General features: G+C 41.9%; 1 protein-coding gene across 1 annotated transcript in view; it reads right to left on the reverse strand.

Annotated features, from left to right (window-relative positions):
* The window catches only part of adcy5 (adenylate cyclase 5), a 94678-nt gene that overhangs the window by 28846 nt on the left and 41601 nt on the right, over nucleotides 1-24231 (reverse strand). The window contains exons 2-5 of the mRNA XM_037790103.1: nucleotides 20862-21011; nucleotides 19150-19271; nucleotides 4113-4224; nucleotides 1134-1261 (exon numbers count right to left, since the gene is read on the reverse strand). Coding sequence (XP_037646031.1) covers nucleotides 1134-1261; nucleotides 4113-4224; nucleotides 19150-19271; nucleotides 20862-21011 — 512 coding nt within the window. The remainder of the gene's footprint in view (nucleotides 1-1133; nucleotides 1262-4112; nucleotides 4225-19149; nucleotides 19272-20861; nucleotides 21012-24231) is intronic.

The raw sequence follows: 24231 nt of genomic DNA on the forward strand, positions 1-24231 counted from the left end.
TCAACCTTCATTTATTAAGGAATCGCCAACGCTCAGGTTCAGGTAAGATCACTAAATAATTATTAGACATGTGTATAAAACAAACGTTTGTTTAACAAGAGATGAATGCAGACGAACTCGTCAAAATCACAATCCAAACATACGTCAGATTGTGTTGAAGTCTACGAGATCTTCTGTTTTCTGTCCGTATCCGTACGGGCCGGTCTGATGTATACAGACTAGATTACTATTCTGAGCAGCATAAGCAGGTACAGATAACGGACAGATAGATGGATGGATTCATAGAGAAGCAGATCAGCTGCAACGGCTTAGAAATTTGGAGCACTGTTGGAAAATATAAGAGACATGGCAGACCCTTTGGGGACCACAATCACTGCATCAGCCTCCAGTCTTGAACTGTAACCTCAACTAATTGTGAAGAAGAGTGGAAGCACCAGAAGTATTTGGATGTACAACAGAAAAGTATTCCTATAAATACTGATGTTATCTAATACTATTCCCACAGCTAATAATAATAATAATAATAATAGTTCCCATGATATATAATCAAAACTGCATCTGGAAATCACCCATTGAACAGTTTTCCCACCGACTGACCCGCTACTGAAGCAGACTGGAGACGAGAGCTTCTATTACCGTTTTAAAACAAAGCACAACAATGTTTTTCATATTCTCTTAGGTCTCCTACATATGAAATAGATTCTTAAATAAAAACATTTTATAGTAAAAGTGGTTAAATTGACAGATATTGTGACCCCATAAATAAAATAAATGCAAAATAAAGCCAGGCCGAATGGGAGATCATGCACCTAAACTCATGTAATGTCATAAAGTAAGCTCTGATTGATCCCAAATTTGGTGTGATGGTGACCAGGGGGTTCCTCTACATGTGTGAGGAAACAGAATGTGAATATGGGCTCAATCAGAGCTTACTTTATGAAATGACATGAGTTTAGGTGCATGATCTCCCATTCGACCTGGCTTTATTTTGCATTTCTTTTGGGGGTCTTCCTTGAGCCTGATATGTGTGAACATGAGCTACTCTCTCTCTCAAAGCCAGAAACCAGAGAAGGAAGTCCCCCCCCCGCCCCCTTTAACCATCGATGCCCTGTTAAACCGTGCGGTGGACTTACGAGATGGCCTCTATCATGTCCATCCCCATCTCCACGCAGCAGTGGGCGTGGTCGGCCCTGGCCTCCGGCAGCCCAGACACGCAGTAGTAGCAGTCTCCCAGGATCTTGATCCGCAGACAGTGGTTCTCCTGTCAGGAAACAACAACTCACTGGATAAGTAACCAACTCATAAACTAAAAGCAGAGTTTACATTTACTTTAACATGATTTCCCTTGGATACAGTAAACTGTACAGCTTGTTCTATTCACACGCCACAGGTTCATTCATGCTTCTATATCACTGGCTGTCGGTGGTAGGTGGGGGGGTGGTAGGACCCCTGGGACCTGGAGTTTATAGCGTGTGTGTGCTTGTGTATTTGTGTTTTATAGGACTATTGTATGTACTGAAATAAAGATGCCTTCTACCAACCAAAACCACACAACAGCAACGTCGTCACTGTCAATGTGTAAAACAAAGCGAAGCGCAAGTAGCCTCAACTCCCAAAATCAGAGTGCAGAGCGGTGTTCAGAAAGTGAAGGATTCAGGTTGTAAGAACAGAAATTAAACCACTGAAACAGCAGAATGGCCACATGTTATTGATTTACTTCCCTTTTGCATTTTAGCCTTTTCACGTGTCATCTGTACGCCACGCAAACGTCCGCAGTTATGGTTCGTGTCAACTGGGGCGTATTTTTATCGTGAGCGATCGCCTCTCTTCCCAGCATTGGACGCTTCATGAGCCGCCACTAGACACAACACACTCGGCACCTGATTGGACGAACGCTTTCCCTCCGTGGGGTTGCTGCTTCCAGCTTTCAAACTGGAAACAATATGGCGGCTCGTTTTGGAATCTTTCTTCTCTTATAATCCCAAAAATAGTTCACCGAAATGTGTTTCTGGAATCATTTGAGGCAAGATATAAGCGATGCAGTTGATGATTCTGTCTTTATTTTGGATCGACAACGTTTAGTTTAAGAGATTCTCAGGAGTTTCCAGAGGCGGCGGGTTGAGTCGGACGCCCATGATTTGCATAAAGTAGACTAGACCTCAACTTCATGCAAATGAGGAGCTGGCGTCGTGACGCCTAGTCTCTCGAATCGTGACGCCACGCTACCAGAATGCATTGCACGGCTGCTTACATACATGTAGACAATGAATGGGAAGCATGGAAAGGACGGATCCTGTGGACACGTACCATTCGGTTTATGCAAGAAAAAGCACTTAGTTCTGGTAAAACGTCGTGGCAGGGCTTCAAATAAACAAGTAAACTAACTGCTGAGAAGAGAGGACTGTGTATTCGCAGCGATGAAATGCTGTTACATGGACAGGGAAAGCAGGATTTCTACAATCTCAGCATTGATTTCACACATTACGCCGGAGAACTCAAAGACCTCTCGGCGAGCATGAGGGGCGGCCGTACTGTGATATAGTTTGTGTGGATCTGCAGGGCTTCGGAGAACACGGCGTCTCATGATAGCCACCTGAGTGTCTCTCCGGCAGCACATGGCTCTGGGGAAATACAAAAAGACCAACTGTATGAAGAGCACAGGCAGTGTGTGTGTGTGTGTGTGTATGTGTGTGTGTGTGTGTGTGTGTGTGTGTGTGTGTGTGTGTGTTTGTGTGTGTGTTCAGATACAAGCACATCTGGCACGGACATAAAAGTGTCAGTAGCAACGCTTCTGCTTTATAATGCCATTACGCCGGCTTCACTCATAAACACACGGAGCATTAGCTGGACAAACAATGACAAAGAAAACATCAATATTCATGAATGTGCTGTTTATGAAGCTGTGGTTCAGATTATTGGACATGTGCTATAAACACGTGTGGCTGCAGGATATCGATGGCAGATAGGAAGCATATTCAGGAGCTCTGTGTGCAAATGTCTGGATTTATGCTGGCATTCACATTATAACTATTTCCGCTGTCTTTAAGATGCTAAGAGTGATGATATCTGTTTTTAAATTTAGAAATTATTGTAATAAGGACCTAGTAAAGTGAAGGTGTGTTTAAAGGAACAGTGTGTAACATTTAGGGGGATTTATTGGCATTATATATAATGATATATCTGTATTTATATATCACATTCCTGTCTTTTCTTTACCTTTATTTATCCAGCTGTGTTGTCCTTGCCTCCCTAGCTGTTATTTATATTTCGGTGTAAGTACATTGTACTGTACGTGTACGTGCACACGTACTTGGCCAATAATGATTGTGACCCCTCTGATTTATCTCGCGACCCCTCGGGGGGCTGGGAACCGCCGGTCTAAGTTAAGTTGACATGAGTATGCCCGATATGAGCCGTGCCATCGGGTCGCGTTTCAACAAATGAATGCTGAGCAACAGAAGGTGTTTTGTAAGCAGTGAAGTCTTAATGTCTGATTACACTCCTGAAGGATAAGAACTAGTTTATGGATTATTAAGCATTATATTATCAGTGTTTCAATTCCAGATATTCAGACAGTTGAGGTGCTATAAATACCACCAACACCTCAAGGTCTTCTTTGACATGCAGTTACTGTACTGCTCAGCTTTTCCTCCTCTAGTCCTCCTCTAGTTAAGCACAGGAACTTGAAAAAGAGCCGTGCTCCTCTAGTCCTCCTCTAGTCCTCCTCTAGCCCTCCTCTAGTCCTCCTCTAATCCTCCTCTAGTCCTCCTCTAGTGCTCCTCTAGTCCTCGCCTAGTCCTCCTCTAATCCTCCTCTAGTCCTCCTCTAGCCCTCCTCTAGTCCTCCTCTGATCTTCGCCTAGTGCTCCTCTAGTCCTCGCCTAGTCCTCCTCTAATCCTCCTCTAGTCCTCCTCTAGTCCTCCTCTAGCCCTCCTCTAATCCTCCTCTAGCCCTCCTCTAGTCCTCCTCTAATCCTCGCCTAGTCCTCCTCTAGTGCTCCTCTAGTCCTCCTCTAGCCCTCCTCTAATCCTCCTCCTGTCCTCCTCTAGTCCTCCTCTAGTCCTCCTAAACGCCTGTACATAGAGGATACATGTGAGTGATTGCGTTCTTACCGCTGCCAGCTTGTCGAAGCGGGCGAAGAGTTCGTTAAGAGTCATCACCAGCTCCTGCGCCGTGCACTGAGACGCCAGGCTGGTGAAACCCTTGATGTCTGCAAATAAGATGCTGCAGAAACACAAAGACAAGACAAACACAGTTCAACGTTATTCATGCTCTCAGTTCAGTAATAACTAGTTAATAACCCTCTACACTGCAGTCTTCATCTCTGATACCTGTACGGTTCACCTGGTGAGGCTGCAGACGGACAGGTGAGCACACACTTCCTGTCACCTGCTACCAGTGAGCTCTAACAGGAAGGTGAAACTCAACTTAAGATGGAATTATGCTTCTCCTTTTTTAAACTTTTTTACATTTTTTAAATTCTTTATACTATCTACAAAGCAATTTTTTTCAGACAAACCTTTCTTCTGCCTTTTTTGGAAATTTTTCGGACATTTAATCGTCCATATGTCGGACTTTTCTTCTGACTTTTCTTCTGACTTTTCTTCGGCCTTTCTTCGGCCTTTCCTCTGTTATTTTTCTGCCATTTTTTCAGATTTTTTTCGGACATATGTCGGACTTTTCTTCTGACTTTTTTGGGATATTTTTTAAAATTCCCTCCAGGTGTTCCTGTTACAAATTCCTTCCAGGTGTTCCTGAGATATTGCGTTCATAAGAATAGTCCGGAGGGATGGATAATCCAAAAACATAAGGCCTTCGGTCCTGGATGACGCCAGGAAGGAGGCATAAAAAAAACTAATGTCACAACTCTTAAAAGAGAAAGCGTTTTGTCCTTTCAGCAGAATTTAAAAACAGGAAGTTGTTCGGGACGGCTGATTCAATGACTCTGGTCAAGATGTACCAGTGAAGCCACTGATGGAGATGAAAGGTGTGAGATTACAGTCATGTCTGAATGGAATATAATGTCTGTAATCTGGTGTTAAAAACGACTCGATGTAGCGTCTGTTCTAATGAGGTCTTGTCCTGGCTAAATGGCGTGGAGAGAAAAAGACACCTAATACATTACGAGTAGCTTTGCAGTTGTAAAGAATGAGCTGCTCTTCCCTGAGAACACGGTAAACTGATACGAGGAAGGTCTTTTTGTGACTGAGGCATTTTCATTACTCTCCTGCTAACACTGGCAACAACAGCAGGACAGATGATGTCACCGGGCTGAATCATTTCTCTCAGAGAGAAGCGAGGACAAAGAGGCCAGGTAGCTGGCAGGTAGAGAACACATTCAGTCAGGTCGGCCTCACGGATAAAAAAAAAACCATAAGCGTGTCCTGAATGTCTCAAGTTGTTCTGTGAAGCATCATAACCCTTCACCTCTCACACTCTGTACTTCTGTCTTCAATAAGCAGTTTTATTCTCTGGACACCGATTTGCTCCTGAGGGTGAAACGTGATGAGCTTCACACAGTCAGAAGGAAACACCAAGTAGGGCTGGGACGATTCACCAATCTTCTGATTCGGTAACATCACGATACCTGGTTGACGGTTCGAGGACGGAATTATGCTTCTCCTTTTCTCAACTTTTTTATTGTTTTTTACATTTTTTTTTGCTCATTTTTTTAGTTATTTATATTATCTACAAAGTACATTTCCAGACGTTTTTCGGAGATTTGTCAGACTTTTCTTCTGCCTTTTTTTTTTTTTTTTTTTACATTTTTCTGACATGTTTTCAGACATGTGTCGGACTTTTCTTCCGGCTTTCTTCGGCCTATCATCTGTTTATTTGGTCATTTTTCGGACATTTTTCGGACATTTTTTCGGACATATGTCGGACTTTTCTTCTGTCTTTCTTCGGCCTATCATTTGCGTTTTTTTGGAAATTTTTCGGACATATGTCGGACTTTTCTTCTGCCTTTTTGGGGATATTTTTTACGGACATTTTTTTTTACTTTTTTCGGATATATTCCTCTTGGCTGCCAAAACGTAGAAGCTTCTTGTCATGTTTTGTTTTTAGCTTAGTTAGAAACCTGTCATGTAGCACGTTTAGGCTTCTCTGAAGATGCCCGTAAATGTAAACGTAATGAAATTCCCTCCAGGTGTTCCTGCGAGAAATGATATGTATAGCGATTTTTGAGTATTGCGATTCTACAAGTATTGCAATTTATTGTGATTTTTGTTAACTTTTTTAACACTAGACTAGACTGAAAAAGTTGAATCATACACTTTTAGGGACTCTTACTTTGGAAACCAAACAGAGAATCATAGATTTATCTCCAAGGAATTCATATTTTCACATAATTTATTAAGAGATTATCATTGTAAACCCTTTCATGTCTGTGTTATCAGTTGGCCTTCAATCCCTGAGGCTTCAAAGAAGAACATCAAATAGCTTGAAAACCCTTAAACATTACATTTCAGCTTTATTTATTTAATCCAAATCAAATGTCCCCCATGTTTCCCCTGTGAGACTCAGTCCAGGATTTCCTCTGAACTCTCCGTCTCTTACCATAGAGCCCAGGATTTAATGTTGCGTACTAACGAGTGACTCATCACTGAGGAAGTGATTAAATGGGCCTTAAAGACCCCAGGTCTCTTTCTCATAGCCTCTCTCTCAGCTCGCCACCCACCGCCGCTTCGCTGGGAAGAGGCCTCGCTCTCTGCTCCACCGTGAGGACGGATTGATAATCATTATGTATTTGACTTCAGCATAAAGCAGAGAGCACGATCCACTGCAAAAATATACATTCTAAATAATTGAATACGTTATTGAACATTGAATCTAATGAGAAGGTTTCTGGTGTGTGTTTTTCTGGGATTCTTCTTGAATCATGCGTCTTTCTTAATGAAATGTTCTGCCCTCAGTTTTTAAGAGAGCTTATATAACTGTTGAGTAAATAAATAGCACAATCTTTCCCCTATAAATTGAATTTAATAGCCATAAAATGAACCCATCCAGTCCTCTCCAGGGTTTTACCTCTTCAGTCTCAGGACCGGCGGCTAATATTAGTTAATCTATGCTAGATGTGTAGCTGATGTTACTGACTGAGTTCTCTGTCTTTAGGATTATTTTCTTCTTGTGCTACTGTTACATTTCAGTTTGTCACAGATGAACACATTCCCTCACTAGAGTACTTCTCTTATAACCATCTGAGACCCACAATAGACCCGTTTTAGTCTTCTTTCAGTGATTGGATGGCGAGCACTTGTGTTGTGTAAACTGCTCAGAAACCCCCTTATTGTCAATCTAGCTAGGAAAGACATCCATCCTCTGAATGCTCTAGGTCTCTAGTCTGATCCATCCCTCCTCTGAATGCTCTAGGTCTCTAGTTTGATCCATCCATCCTCTGAATGCTCTAGGTCTCTAGTCTGATCCATCCATCCTCTGAATGCTCTAGGTCTCTAGTTTGATCCATCCATCCTCTGAATGCTCTAGGTCTCTAGTCTGATCCATCCATCCTCTGAATGCTCTAGGTCTCTAGTTTGATCCATCCATCCTCTGAATGCTCTAGGTCTCTAGTTTGTGGCTGTAAAGTTTCATGAGGCTGTGATTATCCTAGAGGTCACCACAGGTCATTTTATACAGTGAGGTCAAGTCTCCTATGGGGACTAACATCATCACACATGAATACAGTTGGGCTCATTGGATCCACAACTCTTTGGAGCAACAGGTTTGGAGCGTTATTTAACCTCCTTCGCGACAAGCTAGTATGACATGGTTGGTACCGATGGATTCATCAGGTTTTATAGTTTACCATGATGCCAGTATCTTCACTCTAACATTAAAACTCAGTTAAAGCACTCACTACTGCGTCCAAACTTCCCTTCAGTCTCTCTAGAGCATCTCATCCTTCCTCCTCTTCCTCTTCCACCATCTCTGCTTCCTCCGAGCTCAGACACATCGGTCAGTGTCTGGTTTCACCCGACCTCTCATGCAACAGTTCACAGAAAACAATCAATTATTCTCAGAAATGTGTACCCCAGAGTGGGGACTCTTAATCCTTTTCAGCCTGAGGCACAAATTGAGGAAATGTATGCGTCTTGAAACACCAGGTTCATTAGAACATGTTGGTGCTGTTGACATGTGAGCAGCCAAGAGAACAAAAAACCTTACCCTAACACTCAGACAACACACAATGCAAACTCACACTCACACTCTTTCCTACATACATATATAAACTCACTGCCCACACATGGTGAACAAACACACCATGTTCTTGGCTGTGTAGCCGGCTCCTATCCTGTGAGATTCATGTGAGCTTGTTTGGTCTGAAACTTTAGTTTATTTATATCTCTCTCTCTCTCTTGTCTTTCCTGAGGCTCTGACTCAGAACGTCTTCTTCATATTCTGGAAACTGCTGCAATATGTGGCTTCACAACATCAAACAATGACAACGCCGCCTGGCCAAGTGTTATCACCACATCAGCTGGTTCTGTTGACCCGGGGTTTTATAATCCAGCTGTGAATAAAGGCTTGGAAACATACTCGGGAATCACTTTACTTTACCAGGAACCACAAAAAAATATGGTTGTTGCAGGAGCAACATGGAGGTAGAACGAAGTTACCGCTTTTATTGTTGTAGTCTGACGTCATATCCGTTCCGTATCCGTCAACCAAAACAAACCTCAGAGAGTCTAAAACGTTGGAGGGTCAGCGTGGATACGACCTGCACCCTCACATGTTAAATCCAGCGTGGTAAACACTACACATCCAGTAAAGGATGGAAACACTTTGGGTTTCACACATTGACAGGAAAAGCAGAGCTAGACAGAGAGGCACCAAACGGCGGTATTTGGCGAGTTGAGAGTGAGAACGGGTTGGTTTAGACAACAAAACTACTTGGTTAGGTTTAGGAAAAGAACGTGGTTTGGGTTAAAGTCTAGTGATGTCACGATACCAGAAATCTAGTAGTCGATACCAATACCAGTGAATTTCCACAATTCTCGATACCCAATTCGATACGACGGTAAAAAGAAAAAAGGAAAATGATGAGACTTCCTCAGGTAGAGCTCAGTGACTGTAAGAAAACAGCAGAGGCTGTACACGCACTCAAACTCTCTCTATATATATCCTCAGATTGCAAGCGGTAGTTTTTTAAATTCATTGACATGGTGACAGACCATTAGACCATTCAATATCTATTTAAAATGCTAATGTTATATTTTGATGACAATACAAAAAAGCACCACTTCTCAGAGATTTAGCAATAAACAACAAAAGATAGAAATTCAGTACAGTTCAGTTTTTTCCCCCACGAGTGAATCCTCTTCTCGAATAAATTAATAAAGGTTCATGATTAAGTGGATTACATACAAATTGATTTTTTGGGACATATACGAATTACAGTGCATCACTTTTCTACGAACGTTGTCTGAGAACAGCCTGAACTAGTTACTGAATGTTCCCTCAGCTATAAAATAACTGTACTCGTCATACAAGAGTTGAATGTTCCTCTTCAACCTCATGTTGGCATTTTGCTATTAATGGAGCCATTATTGGGATACTACCACAATAACGTATGTAATACAGTTAAAAGTGTGATGACAGGACAGACATAAAGGCAGCGCTGTCTGTGTCGGGATCTGGATGTGACTAATTTACTGTATGGCGGGTTTATGCTGGTTTTAGACGGAGAACATTCATGTGATCCAAACTGGTGATTTAACATCTTATCAAATCCTCTGACACTGATTTCTTCTGTTGATGCTGCTCATCTTACACTCACAAAGAGACCTTTATTTTCTAAAGGGGATTTCCTGTTCCACCCGCAGGACGCTAGCATTATGTAGAGCTCACACAACAAGTAATATAAAATAACTTATATAAACGTGTAATATATGTATTGATAGATGAGACTTTTGGGTCATCGTGGTCATTTCCTAATACAAGATAAATAATAATAATAAAACAGAAATAATGCACAGGAGAGTAAACTACCTCCCTTCAAAGCAGTCTGCTAAACCAACATTTTGAATCTTTTAAACCTAAGCTGATATTTTGTGGTGTTATTAAATGTTGAATGTAGAAGTGCATTATTATTACTATGGTTATTTAATTTGTTCAATTTTTAATTTTCTATTATTCTAATTTATTCTAATTCATCAATTTATTTAATTTTATTTAATTTTATTTAACTTTATTTCATTTAATTTCCTTTTATTTATTTATTTTTTTTTATTTAATTTAATTTAATTTAATTTAATTTTAATTTAAACTGCATTATATAGTATGTACTCCTTCTGTAATCCTTGGCTGGACAAACACAATTGTATTACCTCTTCTTCTTTTTTTTTTACCGGAGTATTTTAGAGGTGACAATCGTTTTTATTGGTTAAATTGTTTTGCAGCATATATTGGAAATTAAAGTGTATACAAGCATAAAACAGCTACATTATCCAAATTATTACAATTATAAAAGGCGCCGTACTGATGAATGTTGAATGATATATAAAAATAAAAATGAAAATAAAAATAGAAATAGAAATTATGCAATGATATCCATCAATATCACATACAGACAGTTATAGTAAGTGTCTTTAAATAAGGTGCAGCAGTGAATGTTGATATCTTCATCAGAGTAAGAAAAGGCAGTGACAACCTAGACATGCACTAAATACTGTATAATGCAGTGTAAATAAAATTAAAATTACATAACATTTTTCCAGTGAAAAAAAAGAAGATGTTATGCAACAATATCCATCAATATCATCATCATATTAAATAAGGAGCAGCAGCTAATGTTGATGTCTTCCTCAGAGTAAGAAAAGGCAGCGATAATGTAGACGTACACTAAATACTGCCGGGTTATTTTATCTACCCAAAACGCTGGGTTGAGCATGCTGGGTCATTTTATTGGGTTATCTCCACACTGTTGCGTAGTTTTTGTGAAATGTACAGAACTCTGTGTTTATTATTGTAAGTATTTATGATTTGCATTACCAAATCTTATAATCTTGTTTATTAGATTAGACCTACTGTATATCAAAGTTATTTTATGTATACTACAGTCTATGTAAATACCATTTTTACAGATTTTGCAGAAGGAAAATAACTATAACTATAATAGTATTTGTAACGTGCTGGGTTAGATTAACTCAGCGTGTAGTTTGGACCCAAATTGGGTTCTTTTCAACCCAGCATTTCTTAGTGTGTACTTCTTATCAGGAGGTGAAGAGAAACAAGGACAAATGGACAGAAAGAAGACAACTGGAGAGTAATACAGTCCCTTCTCCTGCTTCAGAGCCACCACCGTAAAATCTGTTCAGGGTCAAATCTCAGCTGAACCAAAGCTGTGCCGCGCTGGCATGGCCCGACCCCGTGACCCCGTGACCCCGTGACCCCGTGACCCCGTGACCCCCCCTTACGGCTGCTTAACCCCACTGCTCTGCCGGTGCCTTGCTAACCTCAGCCAGGAAGGAAATCCCACACAGTCCTTTATATCGATGTCTGGCTCTCTCTCTCTTATTCGGCTTCTTTTTCATCGCCATCATTCCATTCAGTCCTATCTACGACTGTCCATCGCCGTGTTCATTTCCTGTTCTGTCTGTCTTTTAGACTCTTGGCCGACCTTGTTGCATCCACTGTCTTTTGCAGGATCTTGCAGAACAGAATAACACAGTAGTATTGTGTTGTTAAATGTTAAATCATGTTAAATCCAGCGTGGTAAACACTACACATCCAGTAAAGGATGGAAACACTTTGGGTTTCACACATTGACAGGAAAAGCAGAGCCACACAGAGCAGAGCTAAAGCTGCATGCTAACATAACACCTGTAGTGTTTACCACGCTGGATTTAACATGTGAGGTTGCAGGTCGTATCCACGTTGACCCTCCAACGTTTTCTGCAACACATGACAGACTACACGTCGGTCCCCTGTTCCGACAATACAAACGCTCCCAGCACCGCCGTCTTAATATACAGGATTTCTGGGTGGCTGGATAATAAATAATTCCTGACAATGATCCTGATATAAACTCACCGGCCACTTTATTAGGCACACCTGTTCAATTGCTTGTTAACACAAATAGCTAATCAGCCAATCACATGGCAGCAACTCAATGCATTACGTCATCTAGACGTGGTGAAGACGACTTGCTGAAGATCAAACCGAGCATCAGAATGGGGAAGAAAGGGGATTTAAGTGACTTTGAACGTGGCATGGTTGTTGGTGCCAGACGGGCTGGTCTGAGTATTAAACTGCTGATCTACTGGGATTTTCACGCACAACCATCTCTAGGGTTTACAGAGAATGGTCCCAACAAGAGAACATATCCAGTGAGCGGGGGTTGTGTGGACGGAAATGCCTTGTTGATGTCAGAGGTCAGAGGAGAATGGGCAGAGTGGTTAGAGATGATAGAAAGGCAACAGTAACTCAAATAACCACTCGTTACAACCAAGGTATGCAGAATACCATCTCTGAACGCACAACACGTCCAACCTTGAAGCAGATGAAGACCACCTGGTACTAGCAAGGTGTACCTAATAAAGTGGCCGGTGACTTGTATTTGACTTCAGGACATCTCTGACTACACACATGCTGAAAATCAAACATTTTACTGGATTCATTTAGAGATTTTCCAAAGTAAAAGTCCCTAGAAGTGGATGATTCAACTTTTTCCCTTCATGTTCTAGAGGTAAACAAGTTAACATAAATTGCAATAAATCGGCACCAAAGTATCGTGATCGTATCAAATCTGGAGATAGGTGTATCGTCCCAGTCCTAGTTTCAAAACGTGCATATTATACGCACTAATTATGGTGGGAAAATGTTTTTATTTTTGTCTTCCCAGTTAAACAAGCGATTTCATCCTTACTTGTGTATAAAGGCAGCGAACATCAACTGGTTTGATGTATGTTGCTGTGTGCTCACCAAGGACAGATTCTCAGGTCAGGCCTGACTCCACCAGCATCAGCAGAACGGCCTTATATAACACACACACACACGCATAATTATAACAGCATCACACACACACACACACACACACACACACACACACACACACACACACACACACACACACACACACACACACACACACACACACACACACACACACACACACACACACACACACACACACACACACACACACACACACACACACACACACACACACACACACACACTAACGCCATGTGCTGCACAGCATCAATTCTTGTCCTTACTTCAATTAGAACACGGAGAACAAAGGTAAGGTCAGTTCCTTTTAATTTATGCAATGTTCTTCTTTCCATGTGTTTCTCTTCAGGGTGCTGCTGGCCTACATAACAAACAGCAGCAGCAGCAGCTTCAGTCACAGCGTTCGCTCCGAGAATATTTCCCCAAAACACTCAAAGCAGGGCGGCCCGGCAGCATCAAAACATCCGCCCCGAAGCCCTCTTGCATAATACCTGAGTCAGCACACACTGCTGAAGCCACAGGACATCATTTTAGTCCAGAGGACAAACACGAGTGGGACGCCTCCGTCTCAGGAAGAGGAGAACACAGTTCTGTTACTCCACAAGCATGAACAAATACAGCATTTGTTGGAAGTCGGGCTGTCAATCGATTAAGATATGTAATCCCGATTAATCGCATGATTGTCCATAGTTAATTGCGATTAATTGCACTTTTTTATCTGTTCTAAATGAACCTTAAAGGATGATTTGTCAAGTATTTAATACACTTATCAACATGGGAGTGGACAAATATGCTGCTTTATGCAAATGTATGTATATATTTATTATTGTAAATCAGTTAACAACACAAAACAAAGACAGATATTGATCCAGAAACCCTCACAGGTACTGCATTTAGCATAAAACAATATGCTCCAATCATAACATGGCAAACTGCAGCCCAACAGGCAACAACAGCTGTCAGTGTGTCAGTGTGCTGACTTGACTATGACTTGCCCCAAACTGCATGTGATTATCATAAAGTGGGCATGTCTGTAAAGGGGAGACTCGTGGGTACCCATAGAACCCATTTACATTCACTGATCTGGAGGTCAGAGGTCAAGGGACCCCTTTGAAAATGGACATTGTGGCTAACATCGGACACCCCAGACAGCGCCATACAACCGGAGGGCTTCTCCGTGCATCGCCTGGACCGCTCGGGGGACGCGACCAGCAAGTCAAAGGGTGGCGGGGTGTACTTTCTAGTGAACAACTCGGGGTGCACCGATGTGGAGGTCATTTCCTACTCCTGTTCACTGGTTCTTGAACACCTCACTATCAAGTGCCGGCCTTTCTACTCACCGAGAGAATTCCCCTCTGTCCTGCTAACCGCCGTCTACATACCATCCCAAGCCAACGCCGCGGTAGCTCTGGAGGAGCTCCGTGGCGCTATCACCGGCTACGAGAACCAGCACCCGCAGGCCATTTCCATCGTGACGGGGGACTTTAACCACTGCAACCAATCAGTGCTACTGATATATTACCAGCACGTCAGCTGTTCCACCAGGAGCAACACGACTCTGGATCACTGTTACTCCACCAGGAGCAACACGACTCTGGATCACTGTTACTCCACCAGAAAAGGAGCGTACAGGTCTAATTTTGGGAATTCAGACCATTCTTCTGCGCTCTCGTCTTTATGTTGCATAATTATCATGGTTCATCTGTGAATCTGTGAGAACTACTCAGGTATTTCTGTTTCTGACAGGCAGATGGGTGGAAACATACCGACTCTAATGCATATGTGCTGCAGCAACAAGCTCCAGACCCCCTCCGCCTCGTACTCTTTAGTCGTAACAGTGGGAGCTGTCACTTCTCTTCCTGTTGTTACTCGGCCTCGCAGCAGAGCCCCAATTACCAGAAGCCACAGCCCGCTCCCCGACAGGCCCCGGTCACACCTGGTTAGCTGCCCATTAACCACACACTTATGACCACAGACAGAACTCAGCCAAGCTTAGCGGATGCAGCTAATGTGCCGCCTACTCCCCCTGTGAGTCACTACAGCAGGACGAGCTCCAGCACCCAACCAACACTTCACCTTCGTTTTCTGCTTTTAGGTCTCTCCGTTGTGTTTGCTCCAGCTGGAAATACTCCGTTTGATCTAAAGGGTAACTTCTAGGGCTGTCAAAGTGATCGCGATGATAGCATGTTAACACAACTTTGTTTTTAACGCCACTAATTTCTTTAACTCATTAACGCAACTTGCAATTTTTAGGTTGTAGCGGCTCAGTTTTAAAGCTAGACTGAAGATACTGGTATCATATAAAACTATAAAACCTGATGAATCCATTGGTACCAGCCATGTCAGACTAGCTTGTCGCGAAGGAGGTTAAAAAACGCTATGAATTTACGCTAAATTTTGGCAAGGAAAAACTGGCCGTTTTCAAAAGGGGTCCCTTGACCTCTGACCTCCAGATTTGTGAATATGTGATTGTTATTTTCCGAAAAAATGTCAGAAGAATGTCCTATAAAAAATCAGAAATATTTCCAAAAAGTGTCCCAAAAAAGTCAGGAAAAAAAGTCAGAAAAATTACTAATAAAAAATCTGAAAAGTTACCAAAAAGTGTCAGAAAAAAATTTCAGAAAAAAAGTCCCAAGAAAGTCTGAAAAATGTCCAAAAAATGTCCAAAAAATGTCCAAAAAATGTCCAAAGAAATTTCTGAAAATTATCAGAAGAAGAGTGAAGATCCTGGTATCATGTGAAACTATAAAACCTGATGAATCCATCGGTACCAACCATGTCATACTAGCTGGTCATGAAGGAGGTTAAATAACACTCTCAACTTACTCTAAATTCTGGCGAGGAAAAACGGTCATGTCCATTTCCAAAGGGGTCCCTTGACCTCTGACCTCCAGATCAGTGAATGTAAATGGGTTCTATGGGTACCCACGAGTCTCCCCTTTACAGACATGCCCACTTTATGATCATCACATGCAGTTTGGGGCAAGTCATAGTCAAGTCAGCACACTGACACACTGACAGCTGTTGTTGCCTGTTGGGCTGCAGTTTACCATGTTATGATTGGAGCATATTGTTTTATGCTAAATGCAGTACCTGTGAGGGTTTCTGGATCAATATCTGTCATTGATTTGTTGTTAACTGATTTACAATAATAAATATAAACATACATTTGCATAAAGCAGCATATTTGTCCACTCCCATGTTGATAAGAGGATTAAATACTTGATAAATCTCCCTTTAAGGTTCATTTAGAACAGATTAAAAATATGTGATTTAATTTGTGCTTAAATATTCTAATTGATTGACAGCCCTATTAACTGCTTCACAGGTTGCTGAATACTTCCACTGTGAACCAACGTGACCTTCTTGGTGTTTGCCTCTTAATTTCAGACACAACTTTATTGTTATAATGGCTAAACGTCTGTGTGTGCACGCTCTATTCACATGTGCTCATGTGGTTCGGTGCACATTGGTTTCAGTAACTTCTGTCACATGCTCTGTAACACCGCGGCCCAAACAATCTGCTCTGAACTCAGCTCCTACAGGCCATAAAAAAAAAAGGATAATTCCTGATAATGATCACACTGATGAAAAGACCCTTTTGTGTATCAGAGCTCTGTGTACGTGACCTGATGCTGTAACCCCCCGAGGACTCAAAGGGCCGCATCAAAGTGATGAAGGGCTTCAAAAGCACCTATTATGTGTCGATGCTCCACCTGACTGTGACAGCTACAGGCCAGAGGACTCTCACAGAGCTGTAACAAGTCTGTTTCTGTGCTGCAGTGTTCTGTTGCTCCACAGGGTGGTGCCAAACCTGACCACAGCCAGTCCTCTTGGGTATTTTATGAGCTCAGTGTTCAGTTATTAGAGCAAATCCTCATCATACACACCCAGTATACGTCCAACCAGGGATTCAACAGAGCATCCCTGAAAGTGGATGAACACTGGAGCTCGATTAGGAAGAGGTCAAACTCATCAATCAGGAGTCAACGGACGACCAGATAAAGATCAAGGAGGTCGTTAACATCTGGCAGAGACAGGGGTTATCATCTCCTCTCCATATACCTGCTATCACATGATGGAAATTCCATACGTACAGGGAATCCACATGTGGCGCGTAAACACTACTGAAGCATCTATTCGTTCTAGGGCTGCCCCCTCTTATTTCATGCTGAAGGACTTATTTCTAAGAATCTTCTGAGCACATCTCTGGTACACACCAGATTTAAAGTGGTGCTTTCTGTGTGATTCTTTGTGGAGGAACTCATCGATTAGTCGAGGACAGACCTAATTCGTTCAATTTGACGGTCTTCACCAGGCTGAGTAACATCAGAAATCTACAGAACAAAAAATGGTTTCAAACAGGCTCCATTAAGGGAATACATTACGACAGAAATGCTTCAAATCGCCCCCTTTAGACCACGTGAATGAAACTGAACCATCTACCTGACAACTGAGTAAACTCTGATGAAGTTGCTTTGTTTTGAAGTGGTGCTTTACCTCCCTGTCAGACAGTCCTTTCTGATGGGGAACTGAAGCCGTTATCTATGCTCTCTTCACAGCCACCAGACTCCATTGAAAAAAACAGTAATTTGACCTCTCAGAACACAGGAGTTGCTGCTCTACCGCTGCGTCGATCGGTTAGTTTGTGTTATTGTGTGACTTTGGTGTTTTAAAGGGACTATTTGTAACTTTCAGAAATGTCTTGTTAGCAGCGACACCTGTGGCCGTTTAGTCAACTAAAGTCAGCGTCCTGTTGCTGGCGCTTGTGCTCGCTCTACAGACATGAAGGAGCATCGCTCAACACAGTGAGGAGACACACGTCAGCTAAAAGCACAACATCACTCTATATTTCAGCTGCTTGGCAGTAATGTTAGCTGACCAGACCAAGGTCTCTCCATGAACATGATTTAGATCTGATCCTAGTGTTGGCTTTTCCTGCCTCACCCTCTCCTGCGCCCGCAGGGAGACACCGGCAACCGGAGCCTCTCCTCCGCTGTCTGCTTGCCTTCACTGACACAGCGCGCACCAACAGAGGTTTTCCGTGTCTTGTGAAGTGACGGGGCTCCGCAAAGAGAAACGTGAACCATGACACCGGCCCCCAGACCGCGGCCCAAACAATCTGCTCTGAACTCAGCTCCTACAGTGTCCAGTGTCTCCCTGCGGGCGCAGGATGGAGACGGTAACGTTTCTCTCTGGAGGAGCTGCAGCAGTTATTTCTGCACAAACGTCCACTGAACATTCACTAGATATTCTCAAAGCTAAACTAACTCTTCTGCAGTGTGGAGCGAGGGCGCATTCACGTCTAAAGGTGGAGCGAGTACGCTCTGTCTGGGTGAAGGCGAGCAGGCAGAGGAGACGAGGCTCCGGCCACATGCGAGCGCGCATATGAGAGAGCGCATATGTCCCGACCCGGTACATTTATACGCTTAGAAAGTTACAAACAGTCCCTTTAAGCTGAAATAGCTGGGTTTTGTTAGATAGATTTTTGTTGGTGTCTAAAATGCGTTTAGCTGCTGCCCCTGTCCACAGCAGTACATTACTTTACTCCCGTGCTGGTACTCCTGTGAGTATGAGTTTATTCTAATTTCTAGATATTATATTAAGCTCTGTATGGTGACTGATACTGTATTGTAGAGACAGGTGAAAGATACTCTGGGAAAATACCATGCAGCCTATTGTCATGGCAACGCCTGCACGACTCCCTCCTCCTCCTCCTCCTCCTCCTCTGCCTGTGCTTGTGGGTGGGCTGCACCATTCAGGATTAACCTGGATTAAATCATGGTTTATTTTACAATTCTGCTGCACTAACCAACGTTTTAAACATGATTCCAGACATTTATTTGACACTGTGTAAACTGGTACGATGCACATAAACCTCTACTTAATCCCTCTGAAGGTATAAACCTGAGACAGCCAACATACTTCTATGGTTATTAGTGGTGAGTTTACTTTTATAATTTATCATATATCTGATAAATATGCATCAAGTTGCACCAACAAGTATTAATCTAAACAAAGATTAGGGTTAATTATAATAATAATAATAATAATACATTTTATTTATATAGCCCTTTTCAAGAAACTCAAAGACACTTTACAACTAAAATTGTTGAGAATGACATGTTATTTATAGCAGCTTAAATCTGTTTCCCCTCATCACCCCGTGCGTGCGTACGTGGGTGCCCCCGGTGTTACCTGACGTTGTCGTGCTTCTGGATGTAGATCTTGTGAAACATCATGTCCTCCTGCTTGGCGTTTATGTCGGCTTTCATCTCCATGGCAACGTGGCGGGGAAGCACTGAGAGCAGGAGCCGCTCCTGCAGGGAAAGCGTGGGACGTTAATAAGTGCAAGGTAAGTTAAGAGGTGGAGGCTTTGTCTGTCTGAGGGGAGGCAGCGTGATTAACAACCTCCAACAGTAATGCATTAAGAACTACCGTCATATTTACAGCAATTACCTCGTGCAGGTCTCAAAATCATTTTGAATGAACAGTATAACAAATATTATTAGTATAGGAACAAATATTTTATTATAACAATAACTCTCTTCTTCCTCTTCTGCCTCCTTTTCTTTTTGTTTTCTGCTTTTGTCTATTTTGTTAAATACGTCTCGTATCCACCTGTGGTAAATAATAATAAAAAAATATGAATAATAAATAATTCTGCAGTAAAAGACAGCAAAATTATTTATCCATTTATCAATTTTATTATTATTTACCACAGGTGGATAATAATAAAAATAATAATAAAATACATAACTCTGATGTAAAAGTCTGCAAAATTATTTAGTTATTTATTATTTTTTATTATTATTTACCACAGGTGGACAATAATAAAAAAATAATAATAAAATAAATAGATAAAAAAATTCTGCAGTAAAAGTCTGCAGAATTATTTATTTAATTATTTTTTATTATTATTATTTACCACAGGTGGATAATAATTAAAAACATAATAAAATACATAATTCTGCAGTAAAAGTCTGCAGAATTATTTAGTTATTTATTTATTTTATTATTTTATATTATTATTTACCACAGGTGGATAATAATACAAAATAATAAAATAAATAGATTAAGAAAATTCTGCAGTAAAAGTCTTCAGAATTTTTTTTTTATTATTATTATTATTATTTACCACAGGTGGATAATAAAAAATAATACAAAAAAATATATAAATAATTCTGCAGTAAAAGTCTGCAGATTTATTCATTTATCTATCTATTTATTTATTTATATTATTATGTACGACAGATAAATAAAAATAATAAAATAAATAAATAATGTTGCAGCAAAAAAAAGGAGAAAAAAATAAATCCTCTGCATGAAAACGTGTTAATGAAAATTGGATTAATTGTGTTAATGGTAAATATTTGTCCCCAGGTGTCATTTTCTGAGGTTTTCTGTGAAATGTGTTGGTTAAACCTGCAGTACAGAACATGAAACAGTTTGTAAAACTCAGTGATCAATGCTTTGCTGATGGGTTAGTGTATGTTGGGCTGTGTAGAGTTTCTTGCAGCTGCCACTTGCATGTAATTCAGGTTTGATAGAGGAGGAAAATTGATGGCTTTGGATGGAAAATGCATCACTTTTTAAATGATTTGAAGAAAAAGAAAACACTAATGGATGCAAGATGAGTCAGGGAAGGACACGAGTGAATCTCATATAAACATTTGCCAGTAATGTGCATTCATTCAAAAATTGAACTTTTTCCAGAAAATAGCACCATTTTTTAAATATTGAAAACATCAATAAGCAAACATGACATCATACCAATGTCTTTTGTCCCCCCTGGCTGCACGCCCATGTGCTTTTAAAATAGCAATGAATATATCCGTCACACAACCCATTTTATAGCTCAAGTATCCCGTCTCCTGTCACCGTTAATCTGAGCTCTCTCTCTCTCTCACCTGCTGCTGGTTCTCTCTCTGGGAGTGGAGGCGAGCCTGGATGCACTCCCTGGTCTCCTGGAAGGCCTGCCTCTGGGAACCCTCGGCGGGGTAATGGGTGCACACTCCCACAATGTTGGTGCAGGAGAAGATCAGCACGTTGGACACGATCTGTGGAAGAGAGAAGAGAGAGGCATGAGGTACGGTAAACCATGAGGACGGGGCATCTCAACCAACAACTGTACAACTATCAGTCCCTTTTAAATGCACACAACCAGCTGTTGAACATGAACCTTTGCCGAGTAGTTAAGGTGCTGCTGTCTGTACACGGACATCTTTACTGAAGAAAATAAATACGTAAATGTTAATTTTACTTCTCTCTACTATAAGAACACCAGTTCATCAGGCCTTTATTTACATTTCTTAACATCTGGGGCCAGATGTGACACATACTGTACACACAAAAGAATGAATATGCTGCTTTTCAAACTGACACTGGTATTGTGCATCCCTCAAGTATGGCTTGGCGATATATCGAATATGGTCGACCCCGCCGGCATGAGACTCGTTTTGGCATTTCCCTCTCTCCCTCCGGTAGTCCGGCTCACTCTCACAGATACACGTCACAGACTCCGCCTCCATCCAGACTCTCTCCTGGGCGAGTGTGTGGCGCATTCGGCCGGCGTGTTTCTGTTTATGGAAGGACGCAGTGGAGAGAGAAAGACGGAGCCCGGAGAAAGCCAAAGAACTGACGCGGCAAAGCGAGTACGGTATCGAGAACACGACCAAAGCAACCAGAACCAGCCCAGAAGCTAATGACTCTGGCTTCCTCGCTTTCCAAAACAAGCTCATATGACAAAAAAAGTGCAAAATGGAAAGAAATCAAGGCCGCTGTAACCAACTACATCGTAACGCCGGTTAGCGTAGTTGAAAAGCCCGGATTCAAAAGACTCATTAAGACACTCCATCCAAAATATGAACTGCCTGGTTGCAAATATTTTGCGGAGAAAGCTCTACCAGAGTTCTACATCTCAGTGAGAGAAAAGTTGGTCAACCAGCTTTCATGCAGCTTTAGCTCTGCTCTGTCTAGCTCTGCTTTTCCTGTCAATGTGTGAAACCCAAAGTGTTTCCATCCTTTACTGGATGTGTAGTGTTTACCACGCTGGATTTAACATGGGAGGGTGCAGGTCGTATCCACGCTGACCCTCCAACGTTTTAGACTCTCTGAGGTTTGTTTTGGTTGACGGATACGGAACGGATATGACGTCACGTTACTCAGACTACCACAATAAAAGCGGTAACTTCCTTCCACCTCCACATAGACTCAGATGAAGCAGATATAAACAGGTGAATCGATATTTTACCCCTAATACAGTAATCAGGAAACAGGATGTTGAATCATGAGGTAAAATAAGAGAGTAGTGTTTCCAAAATAAGGTCGGGGTCGGATTGCTCAAGCTGTTCGATTTCTCTGAGTAACCTGATTTCTCTCAGTAACCCGGTTTCTGCCGACTTATTGAGTTACAGAAGCTACTGGAACAAAGGAGAGGAGCTGTGGGAAACCCTTCTGTTGGTGCACACGTCCATGTGTGTGCCCCACTAAAACTTTTTAATTTGCAGCAAATCAATACGTTTCAGGTTTCATAGACGCCGTCCAAGTTTCCACCTATCAAACAGCTTGCAGGCTGTCATGTGTCCAACTAGGCAGCTCCAGTGCTAAGAAGGCATTGTTCCCAGTCAGTGGCAGGCATACAGCGGGCCCTGACTGGGACCGGCAGCCAGCAGCCCATTCTTCTTCTCACAGAGTCGGTTAATGGGCTGAATCAGCCAGCTGAATCACATTCACACCGCGGGCCTCTCTGTTGCCGGAACAAACTGAACAAACACAGCACGTCTTTATCGAGTCAAAAACCCCTCAGCAGGTCTAAAAACCCAGCTCACTCCGAGGAGGAGGAGGAGGAGGAGGAGGAGGAGTGACTGGCGGAAGACTGAGGAAGTGAGGCACGACCAAGGAAAATAAAGAAATGAGGTGTGAGACGGAGAGAGCGTGGTGAATGTAGAAAAGGTTACCATTTGCTATTTCTGCCTGTTTATCCAACTGAAACTCTGTTAAACTGAACTGGACTGAACCACAGAAGATAAATGATTGTTTAAATAATTACAGTCAAACCACGACAAGAAGCAGCGTCACTTCACTAAAAGAAATCCGTTAAATAATATTATTCATTTCTTTCTACAGTAATTAAAAAAACACTCTGAATGACTCCTGATTCTGAACAGGAAAAATGTGTGAAATATTACCTCACATTTACTGTTAAATTACAATTAAAATCTATACAAATAGAGTTAATTACCATTAAAAAACATAATATTAATGTCATCTTAAAGGGACTATTTGTAACTTTCAGAAATGCTTCTTAACAGCGACACCTGTGGCCGTGAAATCAACGAAAGTCAGCGTCGGGCTCGCGCTTGCTCGCTCTAAATATATCTGAACGAGCCTCGCTCAAAACAGTGAGGTGACACACGTCAGCTAAAAGCACAATATCACTCTATATTTCAGCTGCTTGGCAGTAATGTTAGCTGACCAGACGAAGGTCTCTCCATGAACATGATTTAGATCTGATCCTAGTGTTGGCTTTTCCTGCTTCAGTGCAGGCTGAGGCAGCGGGGCTCTGCAGTGTGTCTCCCTGCTCTCTCCGCCCGCAGCCGGAGAGAGCAGGGAGACACCGGCACCCGGTCGGTAACGAGATGACAACGTAACTCTCTGCAGAGCCCCGTGACTTCACAAGACACGGGAAACCTCTGTTGGTCTGGAGGAGCTGCTGCAGTTATTTCTGCACAAACATCCACTCTACATTCACTAGATATTCTCAGAGCTAAACTAACTCTTCTGCAGTGTGGAGTGAGCGCGCGTTCACGTCTAGAGGTGGAGCGAGACAGCGGTGGAGGCGCTCTGTCTGAGTTAAGGCGAGCAGGCAGAGGAGGGGAGGCTCCGGTCACACGCGAGCGCGCATACGCGAGCGCGCATATGCGAGCGTGCATGTGTCCCGACCCGGTACATTTATACGCTTAAAAAGTTACAAACAGTCCCTTTAATATTATATTATAAATTAATAATAAACTCCTAAATTTCCTTCGGGATCAATAAGGTATCTATCTATCAATAAATTGCCATAGAAAACATAATATTAATGTCATCTTGAATTATGGTCAATTATTTTGTACTTTTAGGGTTTAAATTGCTGCAAATTTCTGTAAAACTACAGGCTTTTTGTTGTTTTATGGAAAAAAGGAAAAATCTGTAAAATGTTGCAGAACATTTCTTGAAAAAACACCGGACTCTTAACCAGGAGACCCGCGTTGTGTTCGAGGCCGTTATTGACCAGTG

This window comes from Sebastes umbrosus, chromosome 13, assembly GCF_015220745.1.
Source record: "Sebastes umbrosus isolate fSebUmb1 chromosome 13, fSebUmb1.pri, whole genome shotgun sequence".
NCBI classification, from domain to species: Eukaryota; Metazoa; Chordata; class Actinopteri; order Perciformes; family Sebastidae; genus Sebastes; species Sebastes umbrosus.